Raw genomic sequence first — 19,085 nt, 5'->3', positions numbered from 1 at the left:
ACCACAGCCCTACCAGATCAAGCACTCTCAAAAGTTTCCAGCTCGTTCCAAAAATCTTCAGTTACAGTGTAATAAAAATCAAGCTGTCTACGTCATGCAAATTAGCAAATTTTAGGGTGGGATAAAAGGCATACACAGTCTTGGCCACTCTTGCCCTCAAAAAGAAAGGCTGACTACACAGATAGTGAAATTATCCAAGGTACTTCAATTGTCTGACAATCATTTTAATGACTACCCTGAAATATACTTATTCATAGTTCAAGTTGCTGTGAACACAAAGCAACACCAGCTTCTGTTCCACCCCCAATGCCAGTTCAACCCTTTGATCCTGATTTTGACATAATTAACAGATAATAAACTAGCTAGACAAAAGAGCAACATAAAACTACTAACCACAGCCAGGTTTTGCTGGACCCACATATGTTAAAAGTCAAGGGCTAAAGTGGTTACAATTGTAAAGATGCATTTGCCTTTAAAAAGTCTGGCTATGCAATGATTTTTCCAGAACTAATCAGATGCTATCAATAGTAATCATACTATCTTGAGAAAAGACTGTAAAACCCTCTTTTCCAGGAGAGCTCTCTGCAAACAAGCACCACAAATGCACTACTCAAAAAACTTAGAAACATACAATACAGAAATGATGTAACAGAGAGATCAATCAACCCTATGGAAATCCAAGCAAAAACAATTTCAAAAGTTGTGCCCTTCAGCTGATCTGGAACACACCACAAGTTTGGTGTTCACACCGTAGCAAATTGAGCCATTTCTACGTAACACTCCCTGAAGTAACAAGGAACTCATGGGCTTCTTGAGGGACAAAATTTCTGGAGAGTGCAAAACCAGCCAGTAAAGCTAAGCAGGATTTGTTACCAACAAGGGACATGTAGTAAGACATACAAGAAAGCTAATTTACTTCCACAGAAACTATGGATTTAACAAACAAGGAAGCTCTCTCCAAATTGCTCATGACCTCAGGAAAATACAGAACTGGGAAGGCTGGGGTTCATTTCATTCTGACTTACAGGCTTCAAACAAGCAGCCTCATCTGAAGGTCTATATGAGAACATTTTTCAAGTATCGTAGAAATGAGACCTACACATTCTCACAAGAAAACAATAAACCAAGACTGGCTTCCTCCTTCTGAACTGTCACACAAGAAGCAATTCAGACAACTTTGGCTCTAAGAATTGCCTCTTATTCTTTCCAGTTTATCCAGTTATTCAACTATTTTAAATTAATTTCCAATTCACCGGCAAATTCCAGTCAGTCTTGTAAGCTGCTCAGACAGTCCGTGGTAGCATTTTCCATTTGCAGTAGCTGAACCCAGACAAGCGTTTACACCTGCGCAAGCAGCCTCTTACACGGGACCTACCTAGCTGGGCAAACCTGTGGGCAGACATCCCCCCGCAAAACCGCGGGAAATAAAAGCAGGGCCTCGAGATGCACTTTTCCTCTGGCAACGTTCTGCACCTCAAGGAGGGCCTGGCAAGCGCGAGGTGAGCGGGCTGCGTACCGGTTCCTCAGGGCAAGCCCGGGAGGGAAGGATACAGACCCACGGGACCCACTCATGAGGGGTGTTCTCATGAGGCACTACCGTTATTCACACACGCTAGAGCGGTGCGAGGTGCTGCACGAACAAACACAGAGCCGACAGCTGACTCGTAGAGGGAGGCAGGTCTCGACGACGTTACACCCGCCCGGCCGGGCCAGGGGCTGTGGGGGCAGACGCTCCCCGCCGCTTCCCTCCCGGCCACCCCTCACCTGGGGCCGGTGCGGCGGCAGCAGCTGGAGACGACAGCTCTCCACCCGCCCGTTCTGGACGCTGAGGGCGGCCCGGTAGCGGCCCCCCGGCACCGCGTCCCTGAAGCACACTTCAGCCGGGGCGATGCGCACCCCGGCCACGTCCCGCCACCCACCCGCCATGGCGGCCGCCGCCTCAGCCGGGCGACCAGCGCGGCCTAGAAACGATCGCTTAGCAACGATCGCTTAGCAACGGACGCAGGACGCTGATTGGACGCAAAAGAGCGGCGCTTCCGAACCCACCAATCGGAAGAGGAGAAATCGGGTAGAGGCGGGAGGGGGGCGAGCGGCTCGGCTCGGCTCGGCTCGGCCCGGCCCGGCCCCGCGGTGCCGTCGGGGTCCGGGCGTTCTCGGCCGCGCCGTGTCGTTGCCCAAAGGAAGGGATTTTTAGCTCAAAGCTGTGGCGTTTCCTTGGGGTCTCCCCAGGCGCGCAGCCTGAGCCCGCCCTTTTACGCTTTCACACCCTGCCGCCTCGGCAGGTGCAGGGGGCCCCGGTAGTCAGGGCCGTTGGGGCAGGTGGAGGGCCGCCATTTCATGGGCACCAGGTCGGGCAGGAGCTGGAAGGAAATTAAAAAAAAAAACAACAAAAAAACAGACCCGCTGATTTTTTGGAAGTACGCCAAAATGGCCACATCCCATTGGCCTGCGTTTACCAGTAAAGAGATACCTGAGGCCCGCCATGGGGCTCCGGCTTGTCCAGCGTGGTCCCTCTTGTTCCCCTGAGGTGTTTTCTGCTCTCCAGCAGCGGCCCGGGGCAGTGAAGGGTAATACAAACGTGGATGTTCTTCCTGCCCTTCGTTTCTTAAAGTAAAGATGGATTAACTTGAAATAAAAATGACCCGATTCCTCTTCTGGGCATGCATGTTAATCACAGACGTGGTCTACACAGAACCACGGCAGGGCACTAACGCGCCTGTTTGTTGGTGGGAAGCTCAGTGTCTGCAGTGCCAGTAACTTCGCTAATAATTCATTGCATGCATTTACTGAGTGGTGAAAGATGTGTTCCTGTTCTGTATCCCTATGCTGTAATTTAAGTGGTAAAATGAAGCTGACAAGAATCCAGCACTTAGGCAGACTTGGAGGATAATGGGCGATGTGCTTTGCTTCAAAATAGCAGAAGCAAGGAGGGGAAAAAGCACGCACAGCATGCACACAGAACCTCAAACATCAGTTTTGATTAACCCAAAATGTTTTGCCTTGGATTACTTCATCCCTTGAAAGTGCATGAGGGCTCAAATTATTTATATTTTAAAAGTCAAATGTGAGAATCTGAAAACATGGATGGTACAGGATCAGGAGAACTACCAATGTACAAAAAAGGGCCAAAAGCCTATGTTTAATGGGTCAAGAAACCTAGAGGGAGCAAGGAGAGAGGAGAGCCTTTGTGTCTCTTGCTCGGGAAGGACGCTAACAGGTCTTTTTGTCCCTCTTAAAAATTTGAGTGATAGCTACCCATCTGTAGATTACTGAAGAATGAGTGAGAATATGACATTGCAAGCGCTGAGGGTAAAATCCAGGCATCTGAAGGGAGTTCTTTGGGATGACTACTTGAATCTGTTTTATGGTAACATGATTGTACTTAACTGACACACACAAAAAAAAAAGAAGAAAAAATTAAAAGAGAAGATTACCTTATCAAAGAATTAAACTCCTTCTGCTTTTTCACTAGAGTACGGAGAATACTCCTACATAGTTTCTCTGATCCTTGAATGAATTCTTGAGGAAAGTCAAGAGACGTAAGATAAGACCTAAGAAATATCTGATCCAAAGAAAGAAAAACCTTTGAAACTTTACACAGACATCATGATGGTGCCAAAAAGTCACAAGCTCATTAGTTTATCTTACTTTGGGTTATTCCTCAGTTTTCACATCAAAGTAACATGGAAATGTTCTGTCTTTCTGATTACATATTCTAGTACTTGGAAATAATCGAATTCAAAAGCGAAGAACTAACTAGTTCAGAGAAAATGTCAAATATGTCACTTGTTATATACTATTTCACAGCAAAGTAGTCAGTCACAAATTTATTTTTTCCATTCCACTGAGAACTGTAGGAACATTGTGATGGGTTAACCCTGGCTGGATGCCAGGTGCCCACCAAAGCTGCTCTATCACTCTCCCCCTCAACTGGACAGGGGAGAGAAAATATAACGAAAACTTGTGAGTCAAGATAAGGACAGGGAGAGATCACTCACCAATTACTATCACGGGTAAAACAGACACAACTTGGGGAAAATTAACTGAATTTATTGCCAATCAAACCAGAGCAGGGTAATGAGAAATAAAACCAAATCTTAAAATACCTTCCCCCCACCCCTCCTTCCTTCCCAGGCTTAACTTCACTCCCAATTTCTCCACCTCCTCCCTGCAGCAGCTCAGGGGGACGGGGAATGGGGGTTGGGGTCAGTTCATCACATGTTGTCTCTGCTGCTCCTTCCTCCTCAGGGGCAGGACTCCCCACACTCTTTCCCTGCTCTGGTGTGGGGTCCCTACCACGAGAGACAGTCCTCCACGAACTTCTCCAACGTGGGTTCTTCCCATGGGCTGCAGTCCTTTACAAATTGCTCCAGCGTGGGTCCCTTCCACAGGCTGCAGTCCTTCAGGCACAGACCGCTCCAGCGTGGGTCCCCCGTGGGGTCACAAGTCCTGCCAGCAAACCTGCTCCAGCATGGGCTCCTCTCTCCATGGGGCCACAGGTCCTGCCAGGAGCCTGCTCCAGCGTGGGCTTCCCACGGGGTCACAGCCTCCTTCGGGCATCCCCCTGCTCCAGCGTGGGGTCCTCCCCGGGCTGCAGGTGGAGATCTGCTCCGGCGTGGGGTCCTCCCCGGGCTGCAGGTGGAGATCTGCTCCACCGTGGACCTCCCTGGGCTGCAGGGGGACAGCCTGCCTCACCATGGTCTTCCCCACAGGCTGCAGAGGAATCTCTGCTCCGGCGCCTGGAGCATCTCCTCCCCTCCTTCTGCACTGACCTGGGGGTCTGCAGGGCTGTTTCTCTCATGTATTCTCATTCCTGTCCAATACAAATATTTAATATTTTTAGCAAAACTATTAGAAAGAAAAATTGCTTATGATTTTTCATTTCAGTTCAGACCTTGCTGGAGTACAAGAGGATCCTCAGAAGGTTCCTGCCCTCTCTACTCCTTCTGACCTTCTTGGTGTCCTACATTCCCATCTGCCTCCTAGTCAGGTCACTAGCCTTCATTCTGCTAACTGAGCTCCATGTGGGGCTATATAATAAACCTGACCTGTGAAACAATCCAGGGTAAAAGCATTCATACATGCTTCTCTTTTCTGGTGTCGTTGGAGGAGTGTTGTCTTTAAGCAAGATTATTTCTTGGTCTCAGTTTAGAGCTCTGTTTCATGAACAGTTGAAGGAGCACTATTGACAGGGTGCTAACTTTGTGAGTGGGGGCTGGAGCAAGCAGCAGAGACATAAATCTTTAAAAATCACTTATGTCATAAAAGAATTAATAGCAAAGAACAGTGCCCTATTCTCACTTGATTCGATGTAGATATGTCCATACAAAATTTTTATCAATTTAACTAAATTTTTTAAAAACAAATTTTAACTGTGATGTAGCTTGTGTGTAGAGGAGCCAAGTTCTGCATTAAAAGAATCCTGATCTCTCTGAAATAGTTTGGCTAGGCTCTCCTCCTCTTCTGCAGATCATTATATCCAAATGCTTACTATTGCCATCATTATGATATCTCATTATGAAACAACATTAGATAATGGACTCGGCTCCTTCCTTTCCTCAGCTTATGCTGGCTTCATAAAATTTTTTTATTAGTCACCTAATAATCATCCCCAAAGAGAAAACTATTGTAAAGGAACAGGCGTACTTTGTTTTGATGACAGAATCCTTCGTAACTAGCGCTAGTGTATGGATTATGCATATTCTTTCTCCTTTATCACTAAATCATATGACCACATTAAGAGTGATTTTACTTCTGCAGAAATTCATGCTATTTTACAGCGCAGTAAGCTGTACAATTCACACTGCGTTCACCTTAGCAGTATCAGATGATAAATAATAAAGCTTCACAGCAAACTTCTCAAAATTGTATTATAGTCATTGGAGTGAAGAGTATAACCTTATACAAATCTCCACCACACCTCAATGTCTGAGTCACTTCCAACTTTTATAAGCCAGACTTTCCAGACCTGAAACTTGTTTGACTATCCACTGATCTGACTGTCCTCCCAGGTTCCAGCCAGAAAACCAGGATAGCATCCTTAGTTCTTTCCATTTAATAGATGAAGTTAATTTGTTTAAAATGAAATGGCCCCCAGCTTGTTCAGATCTATCCTGGGGCCATGGCAAGTGTAAAATGAGATGCAGAATTAGAAAGCCATCACCACTCTGCTTTCCCCTGCTGCACAGGGGAAAACAGTATTAGAAAACACGTATTAGAAAATAGCGAGACCTGAGACACTGGTCCTATCTGCCCATGTTCTAAACACGGGTCAAAGGTGCTTGTGCACCAACCAAGTCATCTATTAGATCAGAATTAGCTCTCACTCATCCAGGGATCTCTAAAAACACAGACAAACCCCTTCAGAAAGTATTCAAGAGGTTAGGAAAAGGGGCAGTTAAAATGATCATAAGGGTAGTTTATTTGATAGTAATTCAGCAACAAGAAATGACAGTGATACCTGAGATAATTAAACTAATTTGAACAAACTGCCACTCATACTGCACTTCGTTCTGAATCCAGAGGAACTGTGATTTGAACTGTGAATGCTGACCTATTTATTCGACTTCAGGAGGAATAAATATATTTAGAATATACTAGAAGGAAATAGGGCCACTTATTGGTAAAACAAATAAAGTGTGTGTATTTTTATATCAGCTTTTAGGAGTCAGAAACAAAGTCCAAATAATGATGAGTAACAAGATATATTCCTTTGCATTTAATCTTGCAAATTGCTCTGTTTAGTGGAAAACAAGAATGCTCAAAATGACAGATTTGGGCTCTAATTCTCTCTAAAGGTCTCTTCACTAAACAAAGCATTCTGTGAGAAGCAGAACTAATGAAGATTTTATTGGGTCTTTTTGCTCAATGAAACCATCAGTCTTCACAAAACATGTAAGAATTGCCAATCTCTGAAACGTCCTTCCTTCTCAGATTGGGTTGAAAGGAGCAGGACCAAAATTATTGAAAAATGTGAATGACAGGTAGACTGTCAGTTAGACAAGGCAATCACAAATACCTTCCTTTTTTTTTCTTTTTAGGGTGACTCTGTAGAAATTGGTAAACAAAAAATGGAATCATAAATACATACAGTCTCCATTATTCGGCAATATGGTTTAGGGCTCCAAGAGCCACACACTGAGCTATTATATGAATCTACAGAGCACAAGCAGAGTGATTTTATCAGTGTAATCCTTCAGTTTAGCTAAATAGCCTGACTAGGAGGAAAGCCATAGTACTGCTGTAACATGACAATACTGATTTGGGGACCAAGGCTAGTACCAGCACCCAGTGAGCTGAACATTTTGGTCTTACAAGCTCGCAGCAGTTAGTCCAAAGATTTCAGCACCAAAGTACAAATGTGCCCTTTGTTTCCTGCAGTCTGCTCCAATGGAAGTTCCTTCTGCATCTGGTATCTTTTTTAGTCACCATGTGTGAAAACATCCTCATTCATGAAAAATTTAGTAACTCTAAAAGCATCCATATCCACTCGCGGATTTCGTGTATTGGACAAATATAAAAATTGCTGGTTAGAAAGAAAAATCATTGAACCACACTCAGCAACATGATGAAGATGTATGTTTCTGAGCTGGGCAGATCTTCTCTGATCAAAACAGAACATAACTATGGAGAAACTGCACATATATAGGTAATCGGAAATTCAGATATAGGATAGTTCTGAAAATCTCTCATATAAATCAGGGTTTCTTTAACAGCTGCCTGTGGCTTTTAAAGACTCCCATAAAATCATGATATTTACCATGTTGAACCAGCGCAGTAGCCTTTCCAGGCTGATTTCAAGATGTCAACAGCTATTGGTATCAATGAATCAATACTAAATTTGCACTATACACAACTAAGGTGTGATTTCTTAAAGTTACTAATGGTGGGATTCATCTCGCCATACTTCACTGATATAAAATCAATGTCTAGTCTAAGCTTCCACTGTGGTTAGGAGTGAGATAAGTACCTCCAGAGGGTGATCAACCCCCTCCCCTTACATAGGTATTTAAAATGGAATTCCATATATCACATTGACTTTATGCAGGTCTCCTGCTATCTAGTTACTTAAACAATTTCAAGAGCCTTTTTCTTAGGCAGTAATGATAAAATTATTGAGGAGCATGTTCAGATATTAATGAATTTATTTTCTTTTGCCTGAAGGCTGAAAATTACCACCTAATCACTTTGTGGTACAATTATGTGTACTTTTATTATACATGTATCTTTTACATTTTATATGCAATTTATCCAATTTACTTCCTTAGAATCCAAGTGCTTAGTAAAATAAATTAAATTTGCATTGTGATTGTCTGAAGTAGCAGATCACTCCCCAGTTTTCAGCTTTTTAGGTACTCAGTCTTCTGAGCTGCTTGATGTTTTTATTTCCTTGACTTCAATTACAGTTGAAAACCATTACCAAATAGATATGTCTATTTACTTTAAATGCAGTCAGACTGTGGTTCAGTATAACCTTCTACGGTTACTCGTCGCATTATCAATCCACTTTGCCTGAAAATACTATCCCTAGTCTTCATGAACGTCATCATAGCTTGTTGCATTACACTAGGAGAGCTCATTTATTTTCTTAAGTTACAGATGAAAGGATACTACCCAATTTATCTGGGTCCTTATCCAATGATGCCTTTGAAGATCAATAACAAAGCTTCAGAATTGCATTAAATGGGAATTAGGATAGAACGTATCTTGCAGAGTGTAGAAGATATATACTCTGGGGAATTCATGCTACTCAATAGGTTAATGATGCATTGTGTCAATATATGCTTTCTGTTATGAATTTTACACTGATTTTTTTCAGATTGCTATTTCAACATTTTGTCACACACTAGGCAAAAAGGAGAAACATGGACGTTCAACTGACCTTCACTATTCTATTCATTATTTTATATATCTCTATCCTAATATTTCTTGCTCAGCTTAATCCTGTATTTGTATATTTTTTCTTCAGTTGAGGGTTTCTCCATGCCATTTGTTTTCCCTTTTCTAGTCACCCACTATTTTTAAATGCTGTGGTCTGCCTGTAAATCTATCTGTAGATACTTTTCTTAATGCAGTTTAATATCCTGTCTGTATTGATATTTTGCATAAAGCAGACATTAAATTGATTTCTCCTTGCTGACATCCATTTCTCTTTCTGACTGGTCATATCGACATAGAGGTTCCGCAGGTCTTCAGCTTCTCCTTTCAACATGCAGTACTTTCACCTTATCTACACTTCATTTCACCTGCCACCATGTGGCCTAATTTATCAGCTACACATATAGCATGCCTATTCATTATGGTAGTATTAGATATGTTTGTATTTTAGGCTACATATGATGGGCATTTTGCACTTTCTAATTTTTCCTAGCCATAATGAAAAATATTTAATGTATTGGGGGAAAAAAGAAGGCAGGCTTCCAGGTAAGATGGTCATTGAAACTCAAGAGTTGACACAATCTTTTTAACTCAGCAATAAACTTTCTTTCAGCAATTTCATTAAGCACCTATGTCATATACAACAAAATTACATCCATCAGTGCTGTAAGACAAGAACAGAAACAAGCAATGCATAATAAAAGCAATTATCCAGTGGGAATAGAGGTCACCAGTATTACCAGTCTTGAAGGCTATTCACACAGAGCTAATAGTTTGGGGAACTGTTGAGAGCTGAATCTCATTTCTTCAGTACTTATTACTTTCTATTAACTGAAGAGGGATTCACATTCCTGAAATTACAGAAATTGTTGCAAAATATCCTAGATTAATTCACAGCTGGCACAAGTTCACAAGTCTTGTATATGATGAGGTCCTCTCAACAGTGGGCTTCCACCACTGCAACATCTGTCACCTGCTGTAACAACTATTACCTTTCTATATCTCGCTAAAAGTTCTCTGAAAAGGGGATGGAAATGAAAGCTAAGCAGCACAAGCTAAGTACCGTAGAAGGCAGAATACTGGAAAACATCAAAAATGCTTTGCTTGATCATGAAAAAAGCACACACATTCTGCTTTAGTGTTGGCTCTGTGCTGAAATGCCTGCGCCCCAGCAGCAAACAGTGCGGCTATTTTATGGCAGCGCAGCAGCTGGTGCTCAAACAACCCCGGCTGGCCGAGAGCACAGAGAGAGAGGGACCCTCCTTTCCAGAAGCAGCCCTTAGTGGTTAGCTTCTCCATAGCCCAGTGCAGTCCCAACCCATAAATCATGCTCAAAATATTAATTGAGCAGACCGTGATGAAAGCATAATTTTACTTAATTTTGCAATATGTATATGCCTAAAACTGTAGACGCATTTTCAGTGAAAATTAAAAGACATTAAATTGACGGTGTCTCCTACAGAATTCTTTCTTCCACCCAAACAGAGAACCATCTGCCTGTGTGCAGGCAGATTTCACATTTTCTGGAAGAAGGCGTGACTTTATTAGCTTTACCTGGGCACTGTGTGGCCTCTCCTGCAGGTCAGCAAGCTCAATGTGCATCTTGGAAATGCAAGAGGTTCCAAAAACTTTACAGCTGCTTTACTATAACTGACTACACCTATATCTCTGAGATCTAACTGCTTAGATATTTGGTGAAAGAAAATGTATAACCAAATTATTTGCAAGAGCACTATGAATTCCTAGGAAATATTGAAACAACCAAAATAAGTTCTTACTGGACTTCATAAATAGCTTAAGGTGGGTGAGTGCAATCTGACTTACATGCAAGAGGCATTTCCAATTAGAGAAAAAATCCAATTTAAGAGCTACTAATGTAATTTGGCAGGCTAGTACATACTTTGATCATACCTTGATGAATCTGCTACAGAGAGCAAAAACCTGCTGAAAGTGGATCCACTTCTGCTCTCATGAGTCCTACCTGGCACAGCAGTGCAGCAGGGGATGGCCCTGCCACGGGAGGGCAGGAGAGGGATTGAAGGGGAAGGAGGAGGAGGAGGAGGAGGAGGAGGAGGAATGGTGAAGACAGAGGTTTCTGTTCCTGCTGGACACGCAGCCAAGCCCTTGTCCATATAAACTCTGAGCTACTGTGGTGTGATCTTCTAATATTTCTATTTTTTTGAATAAAACGTTAAGTTTAGCATGCTTCTTGTGTCTCCATGTGTTCTCAGAAATGATCTGTGTAAGAGCCAAAGCAGTTACTATACACGCTTTCTGAAGAGTTTTCTTCATAAACCTTTCAGGGTCTCGAATTTTCAAAATAAGCAGAGTATTTGAGGAGAGTGTTTTTACGCTCTTCCCCACTCTCGACTGTTAATGAACCCTGTTTCAGGATTTGTCTTTTATTTTGCAGAAATCAATGGTACGCACATCATAACTCTCCATCGATCCTAAGAGGAGGCACTTAGCTGAACCTATCAGCCACAAGAATGGTAATGCAGTAGGGATTTGTATGCATGACTTATTTCTCATTTGTCTTCCTTTGCAGGCCTCCCAGCACTGAGAACAGCTGTGCACTAAGCAGCAGAGATGAAGAAAGCTACTATATTTATGACAGTGCTCTTCTTTTCTCTGTTGCCAAAAGAGTGGTCAGATGTAGCATAGCAATTTATACTGCTGAATTCTATTATTGCAATATTTTTATATTTTTGGCCACATTCTGAAAATAAATTCATCTGCCCAATGCCATTATCTGTTGAGGAAGTATAACAACACTTTAATACTGATTTTAAATTCACTATATTTGAATTAGCTGCTTATATTTCACAGTGGCATACTTTAACTCAAATTCAGCTTTCAGCAACCACTGGAACATTTCCCCTCAAGCTCTTACCCACAGGGCTAGAAGCCAGCTTACAAAGTTCTTCAAGTTTCTAGCCAAGGACACAATAAGCATTTCTTTATGGTGACATCATGAGTCCAGCACTCCTCTGTCATCCTATATAAGCTTCAGGGGCCCAACTATCCACAGTATTTAACACATCACGTTACATCTTGCCACAGATTGTGAAGCATTTCCTGGTAGTCAGCAAAGTTGGTTTTTCATAGTCACGAGTGACATTTCACAATATTTAAGACAAAAATGGTGCTGTGACCATCTAATTAGACATTCAGTAATATAAAAGCCTTGTGATTTACCAAGATCTAATTGCTTCTTTAATTCCAGTAGCTGGAGTTGTACCAAAACTTATCCTTTAGAGAAACATCCCATCTTGGTATCAAGATCTCCAGTTCTGACATACTTATTTCTTTGGTTTGTTCCAATAGCTAATTATCCTTATCTTCCCAGTGGCTCATTTACTGTACTGTCCTAGATCAGGGTCCATCATCCATGGACTCTTTGTCTCTAAATCCAAGATCTGTGGCTGCAGATAAAGATGCTTCACTAGTACAGAGGTAACCAAGTACACCGAGAGAAGTTTTATTGACACTTTGAATAGTAGATGGTTGTTTTGGCATTTTAAATACATTACCGGCATTCCAGAAATCTCTAATTAGACTCATCTTTGTTATATTCAGTTTCCACTTAAAAACTAAAATGTCCAAGGGCACATAAACAAAAAAATAGTCTATTAACATGTAGTTAGTTACAAACACCAATCCCAGATATGCAGGACACTAAGATATGAGAAATTGAAAGTCTTTGTTGTTCTTTTGGAAACAGTTAAACACTATGGATGACAGATAAACAAATATAAATTGGAATCTAAAAAAAAAAGTAGCAAAACATATAAGTAATTTTCATCTCTCTCCCACACTACCAAGATCACAACTGAAGCATAGTTGGGGTGGTTTCAACTGAATATACTAAAGAAGTTTGCTAGAAGTTTTGGCACAAAGTCTTTGAAGTATCTGAAGCAACTAGAAGACATTTCACATGTTGCTAGAACAAAATAATTAATTAAGAATAATAAAAAGTTTCAAAAAGCTAAGATGTGAAAAAGTTTTGCAATGAGACAAATACAACTGTAGGTCAGTGGCTGCAATCTTGAAAGATGTGGAAGAATTCATACATGAAACAGCAGACGGAGAAGCCGGAATAGTTGAACAAAGATGGATACTATTCAATATATAAAATAATCATAGAATATGTTAATACTTAGTCATTGAGGTCAATGCAAACAGTAAAGCATAACGAAGAGTCGGCTTATTTAACTGGCAGATTTGTAGTAGATTGAAGAGTATGTTGGGATGCAGTTTTTTGTTCACTGCGGTTGCCTCAGTTTTTCTGGATTTGCATGTATGGTTTTCTAACAGTGGAAAAAATTAAGGATGATTGCATAGTCCGGACAAAAAGTTACCAGACATTGACAATTTGTAGTTGTTTGGGAACAAACCCTTGACAGCAAAGGTGGTTAGCACGGGAGGCAGTGGAGCATCCTGATCTAGGGCACTGACTGCTCTGGTGTTACCTGAGAGACAGAAGGAGAAAGGGAAGGAGTTGAATAAGGCATGGATGAGACAGACAGGTAGAGACTTTAAATGATACCTGGGGAATGGCTCCTTACCGTTCCCCACTGCAACTGATCTTGCAGTATGCTGAGCCTACGCATGTAGAATCATAGAATCATAGAATCGTATGGGTTGGAAAAGACCTTTAAGATCATCGAGTCTAACCATCAAAATGTAGATCCTAAAGAGATTTAGTCCTGGTAACTGCAGTTTCTACAACAAAGCCAAGCAGCTGCTGGTGGAGCTAAGCTGTCAATTTTACTGCTAAAGACCGTCTTCTAAGAGACTCCAAGGAAGTCCTTGTCTGGAGGTGCTCCAGAGGGGTCACAGAGAGTAAGTGAGGTGCTGTGATACTGGCGCCCTCTCAAGGGTGCAGATGAATCTGAGGTCCAGAAACTGGAGTGGCGGCCCAGCTGGGGAGGTCACACAAGGAGACCAGGGAAGCAGCCACGTGTAGGCAGCAGGACCCTGACTCAGGCAAATACTATGTAAAACAGAAAAAGGGGTAAAACTGTAGAAATACTACCACATTCAACCAAAAGGGTCTGAGGAATAGAATCTACAATTATACTTTTTCCTCTCTGTCAAAAATATGTAGGGGCTGTACACAGCCTTCTCTATTGTGATGGTGTGGCCTGCACTCCAACACAAAACATTACATAAGTTATTTAGTCTCTCTGAATAAGGGTGATTCTTTGTAGCTGCTCTGTGCCTTTGCTCTCAATGAGTCATTTTTAGGAGGGGAGATCACGCACATTGTTTCGCACCAGGCTTCTGAAGACAGCGGTTCTTTCATGTCAACTACATCCTGTTTAGATCAGTAGATTAGACTAATCCGTGACTGCCATTTAGTAACAGAAAAGGTTTTTCAGTGAGTTAAAAATAAAACGGGACATCTTTCACTCCTAGATTCTGAAAGGGAGTCCTAGAACTGGTACTATTTCTTAGAAATCTAGATATCAAAAATCCATAAGTATTTTTGCAAAAAACATGAGTTTGTTTTTAAAAAATGAATGACTAAATACAGCACATACTTCAAAAGGCTTTTTTGTAACTCCCTAGAAAGGGAATGTTACAAACAAAAAGCAAACAAAGAACCCTCAGATGTCTCAACTTACTCTTCTACAAATGAGAAAAACAATTTCAGAAAGGCATGGACTTACATAAAAAAAGTCTGCCTTTACTTTTTCAGGCCATCGTGTCATTAACTATGCGGGAATCAGAAGCTGTGGCATACACAGAGGTTTCACAGCTGGGAAAGCTCAGAGTACAATGGTTCTTCCCTCTGCTTGTCCTTACTCTTTGTCTTTGTTACCTAATGAAACTGATTATTTCATCCTCAATATGACTCTTTGAAAATGTCTTTGTTAATTATGTCCCTCTTTGTTAGGTATGACCCTCTTGCCTATCTTGGACAAACTCGTTGCTTTTAGATCTGTCCCTCTATGAATCACTTTTTACATTTACTTTTCTCAAGTTGATTTGCTTCCTGCCTGAGCTACTTTGTATCTTGTTTCTTCCCTTTGATTTTTTTCTAGTTGTAAGATTTAATATTTGTCTGATTCACTATTCTATATTCACTTATCATCATTGTTTCTGATTGTCATGATTTTTGTCAGTTTTCTTTTTCATTCGGCAATTTATTTCATATCCCAGCATGCCCAGAGCAACATATTTTTTATTCATTCATTTCACATTTATTTTTAATCTTTTCTTCTCTTTCCTCTCCATGACTCAGCCTGTGTTTCCCATACTTTGTGCTTTTATTGTTTTGGTAGCTATTTTTCGCTTGTTCAGCATCAACTGCTGGAACTTTCAAAGGGCAGGAAGACAAAGAGGCAGCTTCTGTGCTGAATGGGGTGATGTCAGTAATGAAGCTTCTGAAAGCACATTTCATTCCACTGACTTGTTAACAATTAGGAATCACAAAACAAATTGGTCTGTTACATCTGTAAGATATAGCTCTTGAATTTGTCTCCTGCAATTTGTTTCAACTTTATTCCACTTAGATCTTGCAATTATACGGCAAATTGGTGTAGCTGTTCAAAACAAACACATTGCATGATCCTGCAAGAAACAATTTAATGGCAGCCAGTGATCATGAAATCACCACTTTAAATTAATTAGTAAGTTAGCATCACTGCAGTTTGCAAAGCAATCCTTTTTACTTTCAGTTTTGGAAATATCTTTCATACTTGCAGCAATGTGGGTTAATTTCAAAGTACCACGTCAGCATTGCAAGAGTAACTACTGCATGAATTTCGTGTAATACTGCTTTAATCTCAAGCATCAGAAAACCAACAATATTAATCTTCATTACCTCTCTCTATTGCAAGTATCATTTAATAAAGGACAGATGTCCTCTTTTTCTGTTCTACTCAACCTCTTTGATCTTAATAGGGTTTCTTCCAGCTCTAACAATCACATCCTACATCCTCCCAGTCGGTTCAGTTTTCTGAATATCACCATGATATATGACAGTATATATGAGAGATATATGTGAGAGAGAGATATGTTTCATGACAATTCAAGAATGAATACTTGAGCCTTAGTAGGAAATTAAATAAGATTCTGTCCCAGAATTTCAAGAAAGGATCACAGCTGTTGGTATTATTTATAAGATAATTGAATGGTGCTTTCCAATGCAATTTCTCATGTAATACTTTTACTATAGTTTATTTATAGATTATTTCCCTTGGTGACAGTATTAGATCTTGTAGTCTGATTTCTATTATAGCACAGGCTATTAAACTTTACATAAATACTTTTGTAGAGGCCAGTAACTCCTAAAGAAAATTTCTACTATATCTTCCGAGAGATATCCACCACTGATTTTATAACATTAACAGTGGAAACACCAACCTCTTTTGACAATTGTTCTTGTTGTTTATCAGCCTTGCTATTAAAAAAGTAACAAAATAAAAATATGCCAGATTTGTACTTTGAATATTTTTGGCCTTAATAACCAAGCACAAATTATTGTTTTGCTTGGTTCCACTGAGAAGCCTTTATTGTTTAGTATTGTTTTCCTTTGAAAGTGCTTATACACTCTTATAAGGCCACGTTCTATTTGATAAGTGAAAGAAGTCCAACTCTTTCAGCATCTCAGGGTGTATTTTAGTGGATGGTCTATTTCTGATGAGCAGCAGTTAATTTAGCACTGCTCACATGTTAACAATCTTGCTGCAAAACTCTGCCAGATGTGTGTCTTCATTCAGTGCTCAACTCACTGGTTTAATACATAAGGACTTCTGGACATACACTTCATGTTCTTTGTGTTGCTGTAAGGTAAGACAATCTCTTGTTTTATCCAGGCGCCCACAGAGGTCTCACAGTGGTTAGTATGTTCCTGAGAAGTGTGAGAGTAGCAAACCAAAGGAAAATATCTGGCCTTCATCCTATATAGGTCAGAAATATATATATGATATAAGTATTATATATATATAAAAATCTCATTTGAAGGCACCAATATAAAATCTTATTTGAGAGATGATATAAATATATATAAATCTCCTTTGATGGGCACCAAAAAGCTTGATTGACAGAACTACACTATTGAAGGAACAGTGTTCAGGGGCATTGATACATTAACTATGCTACAAAGATGTCTACTACAGTAAAATATTGCCTTCAACCTCAGAGTAATTTTTGTGATTTTTTTTTTTGTGTTGATATCACAACTGCATACACTAGGAATTTTGTGTGGAGAGCTAAAATCACGTCCATACTCCCCGCTTACAGTTCTTACGGTTTATGCACTGTAAACTTTTTGTTATAGCACGTCACCCAGGGAGACCATGCTGCCTCTCTACTAAAACCTCTCGTTGTTTTCCAGGACACAGACTCTGTCCTGTTAAGTAAGATCTACGGTCCTATTCCTTGTCATATGTTCTTCTAGCAGTTTGTGTTAAACTACAGCATGTTTCACTTAGCTCAACTTTCTCCCTTGTAATCCAGAATACTGTGTTTGCGTGACTTGTTTTTCACATTCTTTACCACTTTGGACCATTTACAAATGTTAACACCACTGATTTTATTTCTTACTTATTTCTGCTAATTGATTGAAATGACGAAGAACACAGAGCTGATGAAAACGAAGCTGATTGAGAACTAGGACTAATCCCTAGAGAACCTTCCTAAAAATGTCATCATCAGTAATAACTCCCTGCTGACAAGTACTCTTTGAGTCCCATGAGCCAGTTCTTAATCCATTTAAGATGTACTTTACTGGTACTGCATAGCCCTAATATTTTTATCAGCATGTCATTTGTAGTAAATCAAATGCTTTACAGAAGTCCATTATGTACTTACTTTTACCAACTATAACTGTAAGAAGAAAATCAAATATATTTGACAAAGCCTATTTTTCATAAAAACATGTTTACCAGGCTTAATAAACCCTTCTCTTTCATTGTTTTATCAACAGAATCTTTATCATTTTTCCACTATTTTGCCAAGAACTGATGTTACCTACCAAGCCTTCTATTACCTTCTCTTCCCCCTTGAACATTTTGAATACTCATAAAATACTAGTATGTTTTTGATCTTCAGAATCATCCACATGCAAAGACTTATTCAAACCTGACATTTGCAGGAGACAATCCTAAAAGTCATTGCTTTTAGGAATCCTGGGCATAAGCTATCTACGTTTGCCAATGTGAAATATTCTTCTGCTAATACACGTCATTTAACATCCACGTTGGCTACTAATAGTGTGATTCATCTCACCTAAATTCATCTAAAAATAGCTAAGTTACCTAGGATTCCACAATAGAGAAAGAAAGATAAGATCCCCCATAGAGCTATTTGATTCTAATTATCCTGAAGAGAATCAAATAAATTTAAACATGTCAGTAACATTGCTGTAAATACATGGATATTAGTAATAGTAGGTTAAAAATCATTGCATACATACACACCTATATTCTTGTATACAGTTCTGCGTAAAGGCAATTTTCAGGAACTCTAAAACAGGAATGCATATGTGACCAAGCAAACACCGTTTATGCCGTTAAGGACTATTATCTTGATGCCTGCTAAAGAAAACCAGGCACCTTCTGTGAGAGTTGTAAGGGGGTCACGTAACTTCAAACACGTGCAGGATCTGTTGAAGCTGCCCCTAACTAACTGCATAGGAGGAGCTATCAGTAGACTGTGCCCACCTGCACGGCAGCAAGCACCACTGGCCGTGCACCCTCCCTTGCTGCAGGATGGGCTCTGCAGAACCGAGTGCCGTGGCAGCCTGTACCGCTGGGTTTACTGTCATTAAAGGGCAACATGGCATGCACATCTGGCCGGGTTCCCCACCTGAAGCCTGGTGGTAATTTGGCTGCTATGCTTGGTGGAGAATGTGGGCAGCATAGTCAAATATGCTTTTCCTGAAACTCTGAGGGAAGGGAAAGAGATATTCCTTGTCTCGTTCTGACTGCAACCCAGGCCCAAATATCCAAACAAGCTCTGCAGTGGGAGATTGCAGAATATGCAATGGAACAGTAACCAGTCCAGTAATGGAAAGAGGAGAGTGTAAGCAACAAATTGAAAGGATCATCACCTTTGTCTTGCCATCTCTAAGGAGGGAAAAATTCCTTGCCAGTTAGAATCATGATTCAGTGCGGTCCTAATCTGCAGACAGAGGGTGCTTTCCATAGGCAGTTAGGAAATGCAAAACATATTTTTGAAGGCATGGTTGTCAATGA

General features: G+C 40.6%; 1 protein-coding gene across 1 annotated transcript in view; it reads right to left on the bottom strand.

The window, feature by feature from the left end:
• Nucleotides 1–1,926, bottom strand: part of CFAP47 (cilia and flagella associated protein 47) — a 354,799-nt gene extending 352,873 nt beyond the window's left edge. The window contains exon 1 of the mRNA XM_041125007.1: nt 1,765–1,926. Coding sequence (XP_040980941.1) covers nt 1,765–1,926 — 162 coding nt within the window. The remainder of the gene's footprint in view (nt 1–1,764) is intronic.
• Nucleotides 1,927–19,085: the final 17,159 nt, after the last annotated feature.

Source organism: Aquila chrysaetos, chromosome 7, assembly GCF_900496995.4.
Source record: "Aquila chrysaetos chrysaetos chromosome 7, bAquChr1.4, whole genome shotgun sequence".
Taxonomy (NCBI): Eukaryota; Metazoa; Chordata; class Aves; order Accipitriformes; family Accipitridae; genus Aquila; species Aquila chrysaetos.
The sequence above is the reverse complement of the archived record's forward strand: the minus strand, read 5'-3'. Positions and strand labels throughout refer to the sequence as shown.